Genomic DNA, 20,731 nt, shown 5'->3' with positions numbered 1-20,731 from the left:
GTTCCCCATTTTTTAAACAACCTTTTATTATAGAATAGTTTTAGATGTATAAAAAAGTTATAGACAGAACTGGGGTATACGTTCCCACACCCAGTTTTCCCTGTTACTAACATCGTGTGCTAGTCGTATAGTATATGTGTCACAATGACGGACCCAACTGATAGTCAACTGAAGTTCATCCTTTACTCAGGTTTCGGCAGCTTTTACCTAACGTCCTTTTCTGTCCCACATCATGTTTAGCTGCTGTGTCGTTTCACACTGTGCCAGGGGCTGCAGCTAGATGGACCCGCCCATGGTCAGGGCCCTCTCCTCTGGAGGACAGAGTGCTTTTTCAGAAGCCACGGTTTCCTGTTTACTTCTGCTCCAGAAACGCCTCGGAGAGTCACTGGTTCACAACCCGAGCGTGTTCCGCTTTCTGACACCCAGGTTTATCCCTCCCGGCCAGGATCCAGGGGTCTGATCGCTAGCGATGAAGAGAGGCCCCGCCTGGGTCACTACTGCCATCCCATTTGCACGGCTGCGCATGCTCCTGGGGATGGCAGGAACCCCTCCTTCCCGGTGCTGGGACCCCATAACCACTGCACTCGGGGGGAAACCTAATGCAAGAGGCGAGTTCCTAATTCCTTACCTGGGTCTCTTAAGAAAGAAACCTCTGAGCTGAGTAGCAGGAGAAGGCGTGCGTTTTCCCTGAGTAATCCTAGGGTAGCATCGATTTGGGTGGCTGTTGGAGGCTTGGATTTTAAACCGCTGTATTTTTACAGCTGTAGAATCCAGTGCTTGAGTTGCTTTAACAAGCAGCCGTGGGTTTGTTTTCTGGCCTAAGCCTGCCGCTGGTGCCCTGGGAAAATTTGATCCGGGGCCTATTTCTAGGAAAGTGTTCTGTGCTTTTCAGTTCAGCGGGATGGCAGTGTATTGTGCTTGCTGGCCACACCTTCATGCGATTGCAGTAGGCGCGTGATCTGCGATTCAGATACTTGAGCCCTGAAAGTCAAAGATGGCCAATTCGACCGGGAGCCCAGAGGGGCGGTGTCCCAGGCCCTGGTCTGTGGCCAGGATTGGTGACCTGCTTTAGTCCTCTCTGTGATGTACGTCCCTCTCAGGATTCTGTGCTTGGCTTCGCAATCGGAGGTGCCCGGTGCCCGGTGCCCTGACGGACAAGCCTTTGCAACACAGGAGGCGGTGCACGGTCCCTGTCTCCCCTTCCCAGGGGAGAAAATCGACTTGCTAGATGCTGCAAGTGAGAAGCAAAACCAGGTCTAGAACCTGTATCTTCTGGTTCCAAATCTGGAGTTCTTCGAACTCCCTCACCCAGGGAGAAACTGGAGAGAGGCATGGGCCTAGTCACGATGTCCGAGCAGAGTTACTACGTCACAGGTTCTGCTTTTCCTCACAGTTGCCCCGGTGCTTCCACAACACTGTGGTGCTTCTATCCACGAAACACGATTTTAGTGCAAAAAAAAAAAAAAAAAAAAAAAAAGCCACTTGGCAGTTGAGAGCATTGACATTAAATCAGGATACGACCAGGCCGTGGTCAGCGTCCAGCAGCACCCAGTTGGCAGTCAGACCAGAGCAGAGGCCTTCTCTCCAGTCCTGTCCTTTGGGGCTTTTCTGAGCCCCACAGTGTCCTTTGGGAAAGGGCTGGGGGAGAGAGCTTCCCACAGGGTTTTCATGAGGCCTGTCCACGCACATTCTGTATCGACTCCTACTGGGCACTCAGTAATGGCACTGAAACCTCTATTCCGAGTAGTGCTATTTAAGAACAGTCCATCACCATGTAGTCCCACAGTGTAAACCCTACATGCTTTCAGACCTGACCTGCCGGGAGCCGGTCCATCCTTGCTGTTTCAGGGACCTGGCATATATAGCATACTGTTCTTAATATGTTTGCTCCCCTTAGCGCTGTGTGTTTTAACCAAGGTTACCTCTCCGAGAAAGGTTGTTTCCCCAGGTAGGGATTTTTCCCTGAAGTTAGGGAGGGAATAAAACCCCTCAACTAAGTGCCAGGCGGGTAATTAATCACTTTAACTACAAACAGTCATGCTTAAGCTACATAATCTTTACTCCCTGGAATGGAGATAAGAAACGCCCTAACCTTTGGAATAGAGATTGATAGGATTGGAATCAACTGGTATAAATACAGATGCAACAAGACAGAAAGAGACAGAACTTAGAACACATAACTTAGAAGAGAGCCAAGAAGACAGAACCTACAGACAGAAGAACTTCGCTGGAGAGAACATGGCAAAAGATCCTGGACTGAACCTGACTACAGAAATGGGCAAGAGAACCTGACTAGAACCTGGTGACTGAACCCGGCTGGAGAACCTGGACAGAACCTGGCTGGAGAACCTAGCAAGAGAACATGGACACAGAACCTGGCTGGAGATCCTAAGCAGAACCTCTCTGGAGATCCAGACCAGAACTTGGCTGTAGATCCTGGCTGTAGATCCTGGCTAGGTTGCTGATCAACTGAACACTGTCTCCGTGTCCTTCCTTCTTCGCCGACTCCGTCTACGCCTTTGGGAACCCCTGGACCTGCTGGGGTTGGACCCCGGCACTGACCACCTGAAATAACGATAGCCATAGCGACAGTACACTCCGCATCTACCATGTACCAGCCACTGAGTCCAGTGCCGCATGTGGCTCATCTCTCTTAATCCTCATGATAACCTCACAGTGTGTAGCAACTATGAATCACGATCAGAAAACAGTGGCTTAGGCTGAGAAACTTGCTCCAGTCACAGAGTAAGTAGCAGATTGTGACCATAACTAACTACCATATTATATTGCCTGTCTAAAGAAAGTAAAGCCTTACTTAAAAAAAAAAAAAAAAAAAAGGGCAACAAGGTCCAGAGAGCTTCCCAGAACTCCTCCACAAAAGCCAAGACTGCCAGCAGCCATCTGCCGGGTGCCAGGGCCTTCCCAGATGCCCAGATTCACACCATCAGCAAGATGGAGCTGAGTTGCAGCCCAGCATGCGCCCCTACTCATTAGCAAGTAAAATGAAGGCACAACCCGCACAGGAAGAGGAGAGATGAATCTAAAACCACTGCATAACCTCTGTGGCCCACGAGCCTGCACGTCGGGCCCCTGGCTGCTGTCTGGACCTGGAGACGGTGGGTGTGAGTGATCCGGGGCCCACCAGGCAGAGCTCTGTGGATCAGACCTCGACCCCAGGAAGCTGTGACCGATGTGCACGCTCATGTTTGATGACTCGTTTAGAATATTCGGGTCACTCTCCGTCCAGATGTTCAGCTATTTCTCTCTGTGCATTTTTTTCTTTTTTACTTTTTCTTATTTTAAAGCAATGATTCAGCTTCCCTGGGAGATGAGAAGTAATACGGGTGATTTCCTTTTGCCAAATCCTTGACTGGCTTCCAAAATGCAAAACTAATATGCCTGGTTATGACCTGATTTGTAACTGAGGTGAATAATAACAGCACAGGAAAACCACACTAGTTTCAGCCAATATGAATTACAGAAAATTCCGAGCCACAGAATGCTTGAAGTGATGCGGTCTTATTAATTTTAGGAACACACTGTAAAGAAAGAAAATCAATGACCGAAAAGATCCCTAGTCGGAGGTCTTGTCAGAACGCCCTTGTGAATAGATGCAAACAGCTCACAATGCAAGGGTTGCTGGTGCTTGTTTGTTTGTGACTTGGTTTTAAAAATATACGAAGACACTAACCTCTCTACATAATTATTAAGCTTGACACTTTCTGTTTAGAAAGCAAAAGGTAGGGCTGTGTCTCAGGTAAAGTCTGAATTTAAAAGATTTTATTGGATGTTAGATTTGTTTATAAAACCTTCAAGTAGCCTTGAGTAATTCACTTCCAGTTTCACAATTGCTCCTTTAGTTTGGAGAAAAATGCAAGCGGTTTGGTTTGACTTTCCCAACCAGTTCGGTCCCCTTTCCGGTTTCTAAGCCTTCTCAGAGTCTGTGTGAGCGATGGTCGCCTGCAGTTACAGAATCTGTGTCAGTGATTATCACCTGCGGTTACATATTAGAATCTTTGGAGATGGGTCTTGGGCACCCGATTGTTTTAAAACTGGCGAAGTGTCATTAACAGGCACTTCTGACTGAGAACCATTGGTCTGTAGGTACCTGGTGCTATAGAAATGGCTGAAACCAAATGAAATAAAACTTGCTTATAGGACCCATGGGCATCAGGTCGTAGGACTCAGCACAGAGGTTTCTTCTCAGCTTGGATGACCTATTCCAACCAGCTCACCTTTGTGCTTATCCCTGCCATTTCTCTGAGCCCTTCCAAGCATTTCAATCACAAACAGAGGCAAGCAGTGAGTGAGTCCTACACTTCAGAAAAGCAGGTATTTTTTACACTAGATCATTTAAATCCTCTAGAGCAGTGGTTCTCAACCTTCTGGCCCTTTAAATACAGTTCCTCATGTTGTGACCCAACCATAAAATTATTTTCGTTGCTACTTCATAACTGTAATGTTGCTACTGCTATGAACCGTAATGTAAATATCTGATATGCAGGATGGTCTTAGGCGAGCCCTGTGAAAGGGTCTTTCGACCGCCAAATGGCTCACAACCCACAGGTTGAGAACCGCTGCTCTAGAGTCTGGTCTACTTGAGAACAGAACCTTTTTGGTGGGGGGAAGGGGCCTTTGGGGTCTATCACCCAATACCTGACATGTATATTGAGCTTTCTGTAAATATGAGTTGATTACTTTAATCTTGATTTTGTTTTCCCAATTAGGATTTACTCTTTTTCTCCTCTAGAATCCAAGCTTGTGCTACATTTATATTTTGGTCAAGGGAGAGGGATGGAAATTTGTTTAGGTGCAGATGGGAGAGATGCCACAGCGTATGTAGATTTCAGGTGAATGCAATTCAAGGTGTCAGAACTGCCCTTTAAAGAAAAGAATTGTTGGCAGATAGGGGTGGGATGGGTTACAGGGGAAAAAAAGAGGAACAAATGGGAACAGATCTGCATTAATAAATATTCAGACTGAGTCCCACTCTTATGTCAGTGTTTGTTGGTGGTGTTATTACATGTAGTATTGGGTGATGGAAGTTGTGTGCTCTCTCATTTTTCACTTTAATTGCTTGCCTGAAAAGATCCTGACAGCTTCAAAGGTTACTGCTGGTTGCATTGTTCATAACTCAGAAATAATATGCATGTGCAATTTGCTTCATTATTGCCCACTAATAACCAATTCTGGAGAAAGTCCTAAAGCTACCAAAGGATCCGTAATTTGACATGATGATTTCCTCTCTCCCCCCCCCCCCCCCCGCCTCTCATTTTTTAACTATCCCAGTTTTAAGAGTGAGCCACAAATGCTGTGGTGATGTGGGTCTGATTTTCTTTCCATGAGCTTAGTGATGTGGGTCTGATTTTCTTTCCATGAGCTTAGTATGATAAATTCTTAAACAGAGGTGTGTGTGTGTGTGTCTGTGTGTGTCTGTGTCTGTGTTTAATCCAGAAAAACAAGGCAAGACACAAAATATTATATATTTCAGGTCCACCTAAATAAACTAGCATTCTGGGTGTTCTGTGCTTTGGGTAAGATTCAGTTTGGCTATGCATAACTGAAAACCCTGCAAACAGCGAGTTGTATTGCTTTTCCATGTATGACTTCCATTCTCAATATTATCCCATATCCAGAGTAGATGCAGAAACTCCAGTCATCCTTTCATCTAGTAAGAAAAAGATACCACAAAGAAAGGCACATGACTTTTAAGGGGGCCTCTCAGAAGCCTTATGTCTTATTGGCCAAGTGTTAGTCACATGGCTGTACCTGGCTCAAGGAATACTGGGAAATGTAGTCTTTATATAAGACAGCCATGTTCCTAAGCACTGTGGAGATAGAAGGGGAAAAAGACTATAGGGACTCCTCACTTTATTGCACTTCCAAGTTGTTTTTTTACAAATGAAAGTTGAGACCCCTCCACCAGCAAAAAGATTACAACTCGCTAAAGGCTCAGATGATGGTTAGCATTTTTTAGCAATGGAATATTTTTTTTTCATATTTTAAATTTGTTTTTCAATTACAGTTGACATTCAATATTAATTTCAGGTGTACAACATAGTGATTAGACATTTATATAACTTACAAAGTGATCAACCCAATGAATCTAGTACTCGCCTGACACCATACAGTTATTACAATATTGTTGACTACATTCCATAACAATAAAGGTGTATATATATATATTGGTGTTTATATATTTTATATTGGTTTTTTATTAAGGTATATATATTAGGGTTTTCTTGACATAATACTGTGGCACACTTCGTAGTCTGCAGTATAGTGTAAACATAACTTTTATATGCACTGGTAAACCAAAAAAATGTGTGACACGCTTTATTGCTATATTTGCTTTATTGCGATATCTGGCACCAAACCCACAGTGTCTCCCAAGTATGCCTGTGTCTGATGGCAGCCAGCATTCTCTGCCACGTTATGTGAATGCCGAGTTTCTAGATTTTCTGTGTGCCATTGTGTCACTGACTATAAAATGAGATAATCCACAACCGTGCAGAGTTGAATTTCAAAACATTTTATGAGCTAAAGAACTGAGTAGTAGCTACAGCTAACACATTGCTTAGTTCATCCTCATTTTAGCCCTAGGGCCAAAGTACTATCCTCATCGACATTTCACAGGTGAGAAAGAAAAAACACACACACTTTAATACTTAAACGGGTTATATTGCCAGTATTAGCTGAGGCAGTTTGACTCGTGTGGCGCTGCATTATTACCGTAAGCAACACCAAGAGGGGAGCAGCTTTTCCAAGGAGAGGCTCATCACAGTAGTGAGTGCTAGAGGCCCGGGTACCGGATCATATAAAATACTGCTCTCGGGATTAGTTATGACTCAGTTCCCTTCCCCCCACCCCAATCTTTTATGTGCACACCATGTGAAATTTACTAATTACTTGTTTTCAAATGTGGTGCAACCTCTGGCTTTTCTTTATCTCTGCTAGGATTCTAGTAGACCTAGTCGGCCCTCAACCAGTGCCTACTGATTGCTTGGCTGAGCTATATGATAACCAGGGTTTCAGTCCGAGTAATCGGGTTTCTACTGTGCAGCATTGTTTTGTTTGGAGGGGCACTTGGTTTCAGGGCCTGCAAGAGTGTCTGGCGCTGGGATGGGATTCTCAGCCCTTCGTTCCTATCTGTACCACAAGTCCTTTATCTCGCTTTGAGGCCCAGACTTCTTGGTTCTGCAAACCGTCTCACCACACATCAGAAGCAGACCTCCTTTTCTTGTCTGTCAAACCCCTTCACTTTCTACTTACTGCCTTACTTTTGGTAATGAGGCACTCAGAGGTATAACATCGGAAAGAATCTTGTATTTCCATTTCTCCTCTCACCAAATCTTACATCTCCGGTTCCAGTTTCTCCCCCACTCTCCACACCACCACTGGTTATTTTTCTAAAACATGGGCCATATCACTTTCCACCTTCCCCAGCCCTCCACTGTCGACAGAAGGAAGTCAGCGCTTGGGGAGCATTTCCAACCGTCCAGGACCCAGGCCCAGTCTCAGCTGCAGGACTCACACGAACCCCTCCCAGGTCCCCGCTCGTTTCTGCTGCTGCTCATCTGCTCTCGCCGTTCTCTCTTCTGACTCCCATTACCCACCTTTTGTGTCTGGAGGTCTAGGTTAAGGCACATGTAAAATCTTCTTTCGAGAAGTTTCTCTGATTCTCACCGAGAATCGTGCTTGCTTCCTACATCACTTAGTATCTTTTTCTGAACTCATGCATCAGTCTGTCTGAGGTTGTCAACTGTGAAGTGGGTTGTCTGTCTCGCTCAGTTGTGAATCTGCTGGCTTAGAATTTCCCTTGAGCAAGTAGCACACAGGAATTCAGTATGTCTCTCTGAGAATGAATTCAGTTTCTTTGTCTCTGTTCAGAGGTCCCAGCTTTTATCTAAGTTCAAACAACCTCTCCTATCATTCTTCTTTTGTAGCTTCCTAACCTGCCCTCTGGCCTCTTGATTTAGACCAGAGCAAACTACAGAAATTGTCATCCACAGAAGTCTAGGAACAAGAGCTCTGTTTCTCATAATATTCATGTGGCTCCAAAGCAGGGTTTCTTGACATTGACCTTTTTAGGCCAGATAGTTCATAGTCAGGGGGTGGGGCAGGGTTGGGACTGTTCTGTGTGTGTGCTGTGGGATGTTTAGCAGTGTCCCTGACTTCAACCCACTAGATGCCAATAGGGTTCTCCCCAGTTGTCTCCAGACATTGCCAAACATCCCGGAGTAGGGCTGGGGGGATTGCTCACGGGTGGAGAGGCGTGCCCATGCCTCAGAACCACAGTTTTAAAGTATCTCTAAAAATATTCTGGCTTGGCTAGCATGGTTCAGTGGTTGAGCCTTGACCTATGAACCAGGAGGTCACGGTTTGATTCCCGGTCAGGGCACATGCCTGGGTTGCTGGCTTCATCCTCAGTGGGGGATGCAGGAGGCAGCTAATCAATGATTCTCTCTCATCACTGATCTTTCTCTATCTCCCTCTCCTTACCTCTCTGAAATCAATAAAAATATTTTTAAAAATATATATTTTAAAAATAAATAAAAATATTCTGTTACTAATGAATATTGGCTCTTCAGCTCTACTACCCATAGTACCCACAGACGTCTCACGTGTGCTTTCTGCCTCAAATTTAATGCCATTTTTAGATTCCCTAATCTCACCTATGAATGACTCCCTTTGTCTCCATTTCTTCAAAACCCAACTCAGTTCAAATTAGACCTTCTCAAATTAGACCTATCTGACCCCTTTCCATTATTCTGAATTTTGCATTATTTTGTAGCCCTCTGAACATCTGTGCTTAACGGGATCTGTTTCTTCATGTAGAAGTAGATGCCGGTGCAGTCATTAGACATGGGTCTGTTTTCCTCTTCTTCCTGAACTGTCTGAGCTGGGTGCTTCTCTTTGTGTCTTTTGTGTTATGCATATCCAGGGCATTCATTTACTCGGCATACATCACAGTGAGCCCTGGCTGAGGACCTGTGGCCTCTAAGATCTGTCCCTGAAGCAGCTTCCATTTTGGTGGGGTGTTGAGACAGATTAGCAAATATATGTAGTACAACACATGGTAGAGGTGGTATGTAGGCCAGCACCTTAGAGGATGGGGAGGATTTCCTTGGGCAAACAGTTTTAGGCAGAAGGGATGAAAGGTCTCTTTCCATAAACAAATATTTCCCTCCAGCTTTGAAGAAAGGCCTTCAGGAGCCTCATTTCCCTGCCTTCTCTTTTGGCCCTTAGTGTCGCCCACCAGCATCAATCTTCTCTTGCAGGTACTTGCTATTCCTACAGGAGGGAGTAACATGGAAACTCCTATGGTCTTTGTATTACAGGCTATTTGGTTCCGCCATCAGGCTCATTTCTGGGGAAGCAGACATGTAAATGTCTGTGTACATGCACACATGCATGTTGGATTAAAGGGAACCACATTTTGGCCTTGCTCCTGTTTGAAAGAGTTTTATTGTTGTATAATCCCAGCACCCCAGTCTCCAGGGCTGGTGTATACGGGTGTGCAGATTGTGTGCTTCACAGGCATATCTGGCCGCCACGATGGTCTCTGGCAGGCTCTCTTGTCACAGGTAACAAGGTGAGAGAGAGCTTGAGTGGGTAGATTACTCCCTGTCACCACTAAAGAGGGTGGGCTGAGAGTGTCTTAGACACCGGGTTCCACATCTTATACTTAGGGAAGAGAGTTACCACTCTCAAGCAGTCAATGACTCTAGGAATATGATGGGCTGATAGAGAGTTAGAAAGCACCCTAGTCAGAACTGTCTATTTCTAATAACTATAAATATGTTTTTATTGATTTCAGAGAGGAAAGGGAGGAGGGAGAGAGGTGGAAACATCAATGATGAGAGAGAATCATTGATTGGCTGCCTCCTGCATATCCCACACTGGGGATCAAGCCCACAACCCGGGCATGTGCCCTGACTGGGAATTGAATCCTGACCTCCTGGTTCATAGGTTGATGCCCAACCACTGAGCCATGCCAACCAGGCTAGTTCTAATAACTTTAAACTGCCATGCCAGATACCACAGGGCTGCAACGTGCTGTGTTTGTTTATAAATCAGCCTCCCCGCATATTGTCAACAGGGTCCTCGGTTGACTAATGTTTATTCATTCACTTGTGGAGGAAAACTTGGGCTACGAATGTGAACACGAATGCTTTTTTTAATAGATGGTGTTATTGGGCTGCACAGTGTCCCTGACTTTCAGATATTTAACTCGTAAAGTTTACAGCAACACTTAACTGCGTCTGGATTCCACATTGAATTTGGGAAGGCAAGGATCTCACTGTAATTTGCACTGACTGCCCTGTAATGGAAATTATGGCTTGGGAAAAGTTTCAAATGACGTGTCTATAAACTAAGGAAAAGTTGATCCATTTAAAGGCTGGTTATGTGCAATTGTGGGATTTTTTTTTTTTTTTTGAAAGGGCCATTGCCAACAAGAAATACGTATTTCAGCAGCTGAAGTAAACTAGCCATGAATTAAAAGTTGGTCTTTGTAAATTGTTGGTTCATCAGATTCAGCCCTGAACATAGAGTGAGTTTAGCAGAACTGTGCTGGGCTCTTAAGAGAGCTGTAAAGGTTGTGTGAGTCCAGTGTTGCAATTGGACGGTGGCAATGAGCTGGCCTGAGAGGACAAGCAGCCTTCTTATTGGTCAGAACGCTGGCCCAGTGGGACGCAGGACACAGGGCTTTCTGGTCCTAGCCCCGCAGTTAAGTGGGTTTGTGTCAGTAGGTCTGTCAGGTACCCTGCCCAGCATCAATTTGTCTATTTCTTGGCTCCTGTCCCCCTACTTCCCTCCTCACCATTTGTTTGTTTTAGTGTCTCCCGTTCATGTTCATGACTTTCCCTCAAATGTCTAATGATCATTCCTTGACTGTTCTTGGCTCATATTTAAGACCAAGGCAATAAAAAGCTGATGAGAGGCTCTGGGTGGAGGCGCGGATGGAGCCTGCTGACCGGGGGCTTAACTGTAGGGAGATCATTTAATTAGGGGAGAGCCAGATGTCCACATCTGGAACTCTCTTCTCCGAGCCCCACTTAACTTAATCAGCAAGGAATCTCCCTGTCAGGCTGCCAGTGTCCCTGGGAACCGCGGAGTAGGCGTATTTCCACTTCCATCCCCGTTTTCAGCACGGTACAGGCAGGCCGGGAGCTATCGTGGGTTCCTTCCACCCACCGCAATAAAAGGAGTAGCGCCATAGAGTGAGCGCTAACCTTTTTGCTAGTGGAAGGCCTTGCCTTCAGTTTGTAAAAACACACTTCTGTGAAGAGCAATAAAGCGAGGTATGCCTGTACTCTCCCAGTCTACCTCACCTATGCTTTTTCCCCTGGTTGTGTCTGTGGATAATCAACCTTTTCAACAACCCTTCTGTTTTCAGCCCTGATCCTTCCCTTCCTTGCCTGTCGCCGTACATGGCACCTTCAAGCCCACGGCCTCCCTGAGGCTTTGGCAGTGGGTTCCCCCTCTTTTATCATGGGTCTCCCCTGCTGCGGGCACTGGAGATTGTAGCTTCCTCTACTCTCTAGGGCAGCGGTTCTCAACCTGTGGCTCGCGACCCCTTCGGGGATCGAACGACCCTTTTTACAGGGGTCGTCGCCTAAGACCATCGGAAAACACATATATAATTACATATTGTTTTGTGATTAATTACTATGCTTTAATTATGTTCAATTTGTAACAATGAAATTGGGGTCACCACAACACGAGGAACTGTATTAAAGGGTTGCGGCATTAGGAAGGTTGCCTAGGGGGATCCGTCATTCAAGGCACTGGTCGGAATCACTTATCTGCTGATGTCTCCCCTTCCTTCTATCCCTGGGAGTTTATTTCGTTACTTTAGCAGGACCTTGGATGGTGAAGGAAACAAATGCCCTTGGCCCATCTGCCACGTTTGACCCAAGTCTTCCATTTTCTCATCCTAAAATTAATTTGCATATCCAGTCAGTAATTAGATGCATCTCCTGATGCTGGCCCTGAGCTCAGTGCTGGAGAGATGAAGGCCCAGACAGTTCCTCACCTCTGAGAAGCAGGGAAAAGAAATGATGTGCGGGGACAAAGCCTGTGCAGTGACATATGTACAGGGATAGTGCCAGCTTGAAGTGGTGCAGAGACGGGAGGGGGGACGTTGGGGAAGGCCCTGCTGAGTAAAGGAAAACTCTGTGGCTTCGTGAATCCCACTGTTGGGGGAAGGCTGTGACCAGACCGCGCCCATTAATTATTACCGAGTGAGTCCAAGGAAAAGCGGTGTATCCAGCCCAGATCTTCAAAATCACTCTGCTGGCTGGGTGGGCCTTTGCCTCTCCAGGGTCTCCCAGCTGTAAATGGCCCGCTGCTCCCCACCCACGGCCTCCCAGGCTTCCCACGGTTGCCATGCACACTTAGAGAAGAGCCTGGCCTTGGGAAGATCAGAAATTGCAGAAGGCCTTCCCAGGGTGCGTGACATCACATCTGCCCCTCACTGCTGCCTCCCAGCCTGCGAATAGCTCACTGCTGACAGAGACCTTGTCAATGTCGTTGAGAGGTACTACTGCTCTTTTTTTTTTTTTTTTTTTTTTTGATTTCAGAGAGAGGAAGGGAGAGGGTGGGATAGAAACATCAATGATGAGAGAGAATCATTGATTGGCTGCCTGCTGCACACCCAACATCAGGGAGCCAGCCTGCAATCCAGGCAAGTGCCCTGACCAGGAATCGAACAGTGACCTCCTGGCTCATGGGTCATGCTCAACCACTGAGCCATATCAGCGGGGCTCGACTTTCTTATTATAAGGAATTACCTGTATTTGAAATTCCAGCAATGTAGAGTAGCTAGAGCAGTGGTTCTCAACCTTGGCTGCACATTAGAATCACCTGGGAATCTTTTTTAAATTCTGGTTTCTGGGCCTCATCCTCCGGAAAGTCTGTTTCTTTGTCACTATTGTAACACAGACCAGGCGGAACGATAGATGAGGCTTAGCCCTGCAGTAAGGAGTCTTGTTGAGAGGACACTGTGTTTCAGAAACTTTGAAGCAAGCCCATAGGTTTTTATCGCTTGGGTGTTTTCAAATCCATTTCAATATTTGAATTCTCTTAGCCCTCGGTGAACTTGAACTCTGTGAGGGTGCAAGAGGTGGTGCGAGGCAGAAAACAGTAACCTCTCAGTGTGTTTTTTGGCTATTCCCCACCCTGCTGAAAAGGTTGGTTTCTCTTCCTTCTCTTTTCAGTGATAGGAAAGTGGCAGAGCCGATGTGTGGCTGAAGACAGCAGCCACTTAGAGAAACGCTTGCATCCTTGCCAGTTGCCAGCCTAAGGAGCATCACGTGGCCATGGAAATCCAAGTGTTTCTATCTCACAGCCCATCTACGGGAGGCGGATTATATCTCTGGGCAATAGCAGCCAGTGTTCCAGTTTCATATTTTTATTGGCATCGTAAACAAACAAGCGGGAGAACTATCTGGGAGGTTGTGTGCGGCAGCCAGCGCAATTCATATCGCATTTCTTTTTGTAGCAACTTAAAGTGAAGAAGTGCTCAGTAGTGTGGCACATGGCATATTGGATGTCCTTACTGAATTTGGTCATATCCAGTGAGCAGTGCTATTCTCAGTTCATGCTGGTAACGTGCGTAATTCAGTCCATAAAGTGGTGAGTCAGGGTAATCTCGAACCAGTCAGCCAGGAAGCGTGTGAGGCTCCGAGCTGGGCACCAAGGATCTCCTTTCATTTTAAGAACTCGAAGCATTAATGGATGTTCGAAAGGTTGCCCAAGGAAGCATCGGATGTGGACATGATATTTTAGGCCTGATGGGCGTCTCTCTGGAAGTTCTGCTTTCCTGTCAGGTACCAGAGTCTGCATCCTAGACAAAGAGGAGAATCCTGCCTGAGGTGCTTCCAGGCAGCCTTTTTGTCCTGGAGAGGGTGGCATTTAGAAGCTTCTGGAAGTCCATTTCACCATTCACAATTTCAGGGCATGTGAGCTTAAGTCCAGGTAATGGAAGGTGGTGAAACAAAGTAAGAAAAACATTTCAAAACCTTGCTTTGCAAATAGAAGGCAAGCATTCTTGATTCTTTGGGAAGCAATATTACAAGTTTGTGTGAATGTCAATGGCCAACAGCATTTTGTTTGGACATAAGATACTTTCTTCCCCTTTTCCAGAGAGGTACTGAAATGTGAAGAAGAAAAGAGTAATACAGCCCAGTTCAGTGGTTGAACATCGACCCATGAACCAAGAAGTCACTGGTTCGATTCCTGGTTAGGGCAGATGCCCAGGTTGCTGGCTTGATCCCCAGTAGGGGGCATGTAGGAGGCAGGGATTGATGTTTCTGTCTCTCTGTCCCCTGCCTTCCTCTCTAAAAAAAAAAAGTAATAAAAACATATTTTTAAAAGAGAGTAATACAAATTGTGTGTATATATCTATACATACAAACTAATAAAAGAAAAAGTAAAGGTAGCTTATGGAGGTAATATTGAAAATATTTCAAAAATTATATAATTTGGAAGCAAAGGAAAGCTTTAAAAGATGCTTTGTGGGAATACTATTATACTGGGCATCAGTTACAAAAATAAAGGCAAAAGTGGAGGACATAAAAATGTCAATTGGCCTCTTAACTCTTTCCCCTTTATATACACACATTTTAGATTCAGAACGAAGTTCTTTTCTTTCAAAATAACACACCAGATGTCTCTCTGAAGGAATGAGTTTTAATGACTCAGGTTCAGACCCCGTCTCAAAAGCTAAGCATCTCGATCATCTGTTCCTAAACTTGAAGCAAAATGGTTTTGTGAGTTTTTGAGATGTTTTCTGCACAGACATTTGCAATCATCACCCTGTCCTTTCTCATCGTTCTCCGTTCTCTTCGTCTTCCTGGCTTCTCTCTCCAATCTCTCGTGCCTCACTTCGTTAAGCACCTAGAAAGAGCTTGCAGGATTGGTCTGTCAGTCACCATCTGCACACGTGGCCTGCCCAGCATTCCAATGGACCGTTTTTAGGAATAAAACACCTTTCCCTGGTGAGCATTGTCCACTGCCTCCTCTCCAGTGAGCACGAGTGAAGTGCACAAAGCGTTCCTCTCCGAAATGTGGACATACTTTGGGGCCACAGCAAGCAGATGAGTGTGAGTACGGGCTGTGTTTGAAAACCAGGTTTCCCTTGAAGAGTGGTTGTTGTCCGTGTATTTGGAGAACCACGGGGGTAGTTCCAGTGACCTGCAGACAGTCTCAGCTACAGCGTGACCGTTGTAGGAGAGCAAATGCTGACTTACTCTCTGTCCTCACTTGTGCTGTCAAACCCTTGAGATCCGACTTGAGGGAGCCATTCAGAGAATCTTTGTCTCTTGTTTCAGAACTTGGCTTTCAAGGACCTACAATGGCAAAGACCCAGGAAGCAGGGTTTGTGAATAGAATGTCCCAGAAATTCTTGGCAGAGGAGAAAGAGTCCAGTGAACATGACGTGATTAGCACACCAGGAATAAGTTTGCCACCGCTGTCCAGTTTTAATCTGCCAGTGGGAAGCCTTGTCAATTGATTTTCGTGCTATCCTTTTGCCCCTGTGCACCTCGCCACTGTGCCTGCACCCCTGCCCATCCCCTGTTAATGCCTTTTGGAGTTAATGGGTGGGTCTTCCACCATGTGCAGGAAACACTTCCTGTACCAAGGTGCTGGAAACAACATCTGTCGTTACATCAAAGCAGGTGTGACTGCCAAGTGCAGCTGGAAGAGTTCTAACAATGAGATGGTTTTAAAGGCGGTTAAAATGAAAAGAAATCTGTGCGCAATGTCTGAACCTTTTTCTGAGAAAACAAAAATGCGCTCCTCTTCCTCCAATCTTACTGCATAAACAATTGTGTTTGCACATTTAGCAGTGCGGGTGTTTTGGTGGTTTGTTTGGTTTTTTGTGTGTGTTTTTTGGTGCTGTGAGAAACAGCCTTCCAGAGGCTGCTATGGGGTTGAATTCTGTGTCTTGGAGAGGAAAAGCCCCTCTGAAGAATGTGGTGTTTGTGGATTCCAAACCAGTGTGAGGATTTCTGATCGAGAGCCTAGAGAAGATATAATAAACTCATTCTACAATTAGAACGTTGAAGAGCTGCCCTCCGGAACGTGAATCCCAATCCAGAAACGTGCTCAGCAAACAAGAACAATGCCCCGTACATTTTCAAATTGATGGCTCTTTCCAATGGCAACTAATTTGTTCCAGCCTTGAAGTGAGCATAATTAACAGAGACTTTCTTTCTTAGGCCGATTAACCACCGAAAACCATGCCAACATTGTAACCGTGAGCAGTGAAAACCAATATTTATGAGGGGGATTGTGCAAGAGTTTGCGTGACAGATGGACATTTTATCACTGTTGATGTTTGGAATTCCCTTGAAAAGTAATGCAATATCTTGTTATTTGCGAATGAATGGACAAACGATTGGGCTTTGCATAGTTTTCTTTAAAAAGAGGTATACTACTAGTAAATTAATTTTTTTCTCTGTCTAGCCTTTATTAGTTTATGTTAGGTAGGCTCATATATTCTGATGCAAAAGCTGAAAATCATAATTGTGTTTTTTATTACAGATACAGATCCACGTGTTTTAGAAAAACAAGAATTACAGCAGCCAACCTATGTTGCCCTCAGTTACATTAATAGGTAAGCAGTTTACAGAATTTATAGCAACCTCATATCTGCCACATGCTTATTTTTTTCACTGTAACGTCTGACAGTAGAAACAACGTTTTCAGTTTTAAAATATTTACAGGAGAGGATTGAAAATCAACCTTTATATGGAATGTTCTTGTGTCTCTGTTGGGGAGATGCAGGAGGTAGTTAGTTCTCTGTGCATATGGCTGAAAACGACTGATTTATAAGCTCATTCGGGAACTATTTTGTATGCAGAGTTCGAATATACTCTTTGGACTTCATAGGGCAGTCTGGGAGATTAATGGATTTATGTTTGAGGGAAACTTTTAAACGCTGGGGTGAAGAGGCATTTTATGAATTAGGACATTGTTGGAGTATCAGAACATATCAGGATATAACACATTGAAATAATTCAGTATCAGAAAGCTATTTAGTAGAAGCTCATCTCTGAGTAAAAACGTTGTCAGCAACTGAACTATTGTGAGTGTTTACTGAAAGTGAACATGTGAGCACGAGTTTAGAGAACAGTTAGAACTTGACCTATCAAGTCTGAAAGAGGACTTGGTGTTTCAGCCAACTCAGATAATTTAAGGAGACAGTGATTTCTGGAGAGAACCTGAAATCAGCTTGGGTAAAGAAAACTCACACCCCTGAAGAGAGAAAAGCAAAGCACAAGCAAACTAGTTTTTAATGGGAACGGCAAACTCTGCTCGTAATTCAGTGCATGACTTTCTATTGACTCTCCCTTGTTTATATACAACAAAGCGTGTGTTGGCAGTCATTGGTACCAGAGCTGAGGTTCAGGGTCTGAAGTGGAAAGCTGGGAATGAGTTACTTGTACTGTTTCATTTTAATGCCTTTTTAGAAAACTTGCGTCAGTCTTGTCTAGAGAGAGCTTCGGAGTTGACTGTGCTGTGTCAAGTTCTTTTATGAAGCGTGTTTTTAAAGGATTCATTAGCATAAGCATCTATTTGCATATCTGTTTTGTGCTTCATACTTATCAGCTTTCCCTGAAAGTGAGAGAAAAGATCTATAGTTTATCATGACCCATAATTTTTGAGATGTTTAAAGTAGAACACCTTTAAAATCACATCAGGTACAAATAAAGATGTATATGTGTTATTTCCAGTGATTAGCATGGTTTGGAAAAGTCTTTAATTATACATTAGAATTATGTGAATGTTAATTAGCCTAGTTATAGTGAAGGATGGGATAAATAGGCTTATAGATTAACTGTGGTATTAGGTAGAACTTTTTAATGATGTGGCTATTGTGTTTTGGGTAAAATATGTTACCTGGATATATACAAATTCATGTGATACCAAGCCTTGTCCTAATAAGAATCTATGAGGTTTTCACGTTCATTCTTCCTGATTAAATTGTCAACCATAATGGCAGCAAGGACCTCTTCATTACACAGGTGTTATTCTCACTAAAGAAATACATACTCTGGCCCTAGCCGGTTTGGCTCAGTGGATAGAGTGTCAAACTGCAGACTGAAGGGTCCTGGGTTCGATTCCAGTCAAGAAAACATGGTTCAGTGGTTGAGCGTTGACCTATGAACCAGGTTGTGGGCTCGATCCCCAGTAGGTGGCATGCAGGAGGCAGCTGATCAATGATTCTCTCTCATCATTGATGTTTCTATCTCTCTCTCCCTCTCCCTTCCTCGCTGAAATCAATAAAAAAAAATATTTTAAAGAATATTCTTAAAAAAATAAATACTCTGCCAGGTGTGATTTGGGATACACAAGAAGTCGAATAGGGACAAGGGCCACACACAAAACACTACCAAAGAACTTGACTCAAGGATGATAATTTAGCATAAACTGTGCAGTGGGATATGCCTGAATCCTAGAGCGTTAGCGTAATCAGTGGGTGTGAGATTTCTTGGATGAGTCTTCTGGGAGAAAATGAGTCATTTTTTAAAATAATCTTTTATTATTATAGCCATACAGCATTATTACAGCATTGTAGAAAATTATAAAGTATAATCAAACAAAAAAAATTTTTTAATCAAAACGTCACATTCCCACCACCCAGCTATCACTACTGATAATACCTTAACACATTTCAGGTTATTAAAAAAAAACAAAAAAAACAAAAACACAACAAAACATGGTTCAGTGGTTGAGCGTTGACCTATGAACCAGGAAGTCACAGTTCGATTCCCTATCAGGGCACTTGCCCAGGTTGCTGGCTCAACCCCCAGTAGGGGGCATGCAGGAGGCAGCCAATCAATGATTCTCTCTCATCATTGATGTTTCTATCTCTCTCCCTCTCTGAAATCAATAAAAATATATTTGGCCCTAGCTGGTTTGGCTCAGTGGATAGAGCATCAACCTGTGGACTGAAGGGTCCTAGGTTTGATTCCAGTCAAGGGCACATGCCCGGGTTGCAGGCTCGATCCCCAGTAGGGAGCATGCAGGAGGCAATCAGTCAGTGATCCTCTCTCATCATTTATGTTGAGTTAGTCAGCTCCCACTTACTCTTTATGTTTCAGTTCAAATGTCTTTCTTAACGTGCCTTCCTCTAATGCACTAATATAAACTAACATTTATCACAGTCTTTACCTTTGTATTTATTTGTGTGAGTATTTATTTGTATATATATTTGGGGGGGAAACTGTTTTGCAACCTACTCTGTAGTCATTAATCTCTCCATTTCAATACACTTGAATGTAATCTATATCTAACTCAGATCATATTTAGATTTTCCCAGATAAAACAAAACAAATCCTTTACAGTTGTCTGTCTCATCCAGTGTCCAACCCAGAACACTGCATTGCACCTACATGTTTTTCTCTCGTTTCTTTTAACCTGGCACAGTCCCTTCAATTGACAGCGACCGTAGAAGGACCAGGTGTCCCACCTGAGGCTCCTTCCTCCCGGATTTTCTTTTGGTTGTCTTCCTGAAGATGTCATTTAGTGAGTTCCTCCATTTTCTGTATTTGCTATAAACTAGAATTTGGGTCTGGAGAAGACGCATCTTGAACCCATCACATCATTATATTTAGAGGCCTGAGAAATCAGAGGACTTACCACATGTCATCTTAGCTGATAAAGTAGACTAGTGTATGGGGATTGACACTTTTACTAGTGACTTCTAGGTGAAGGGGACCGTGTATGGAAGGTTGCCCAGGTAGCTAACAACCCTCCTCTCTTGGGATCCCTTTCTGGACAGTGCCACATTCATAACATGGTACTTAACACACGGTAGACCCTCTGGATGTTTGTTTGTAGATGGTAAATAAACACCTAGTAAATGGAAGAGGGCAGAGCAACGGGCAGCAGCATGGAGGAAGCCACGTCTGGCCAGAGGGAATATCTGCTTAAAAGGAATCATTAGGGCCTTCGTTACAAAAGGGATGCATTGGACGTCACGAAGCCAGTATGGATTCATGAAGAGACCAATGTGGGTTAAAATGTGAAAGGAAGTCTGCTTAACAGCAATATCCTGACTACAGCAGAAAGGAGGACTATAAAAAAATTGAACAAGTAAAAGATTTTTTTTCTTAAACCTCAGGGGAAAATAAAGTCTAATTTTGCTGAGCAGTGAAGGCAGGAAAAGAATTAATATTTCGCTGCTCGTATATCCATTTGTCCAACTCTAATGGACTTTTGGATGTGTCAAAATTGAGACGAAACTTTCTTTGGCAATAACATTGACTGTAATCAACAGAGTTTGGATCCTTAAAATGGAGCTACCTTTTTGGATTATGAAAAGAATTGAGTAGAAATTGGATCCTTTATTTATGTCTATTTAATGTTGCTTCACTCTCTTGAACATAATGTGTCGAACAAACCTTTGTCCTTCAAAAATATATCTGTTACAATACCTGCACACATTTAAAACAGAAATAGTTTAATGAGAATGAGGGAGACTGAATGAATTAGTGAAGGTTGTGGGAATAATTCTGCAGAAAAAAAAAAGATGGATATAAATTGTAAGGATAGGAAGTTCTGCTAATTCTGTGATGTGGGGAGCAATGACAAGTCTGTGTAATGGGAAATTTAATTGTTTAGTCTGTATATTATTTATGCATCTGGAAAATAAAGTGTAAAAGACAAGAAGAAAAACTAGAAGATTTTGAATGCGAGAATATGGAAGAAATAA

The 20,731-nt window shown here is 44.0% G+C and overlaps 1 protein-coding gene across 2 annotated transcripts in view; it reads left to right on the top strand.

The window, feature by feature from the left end:
- Window positions 1-20,731, top strand: part of JAZF1 (JAZF zinc finger 1) — a 305,754-nt gene that overhangs the window by 154,119 nt on the left and 130,904 nt on the right. For both annotated transcript variants that reach the window (XM_059712653.1, XM_059712654.1), the window contains exon 2: window positions 16,555-16,627. In XM_059712653.1, the coding sequence (XP_059568636.1) occupies window positions 16,555-16,627 (73 nt within the window). The remainder of the gene's footprint in view (window positions 1-16,554; window positions 16,628-20,731) is intronic.

Source organism: Myotis daubentonii, chromosome 10 (assembly GCF_963259705.1).
Source record: "Myotis daubentonii chromosome 10, mMyoDau2.1, whole genome shotgun sequence".
Taxonomy (NCBI): domain Eukaryota; kingdom Metazoa; phylum Chordata; class Mammalia; order Chiroptera; family Vespertilionidae; genus Myotis; species Myotis daubentonii.
Note: the sequence above shows the minus strand (reverse complement) of the source record. Positions and strands in the feature narration are given on the sequence as shown.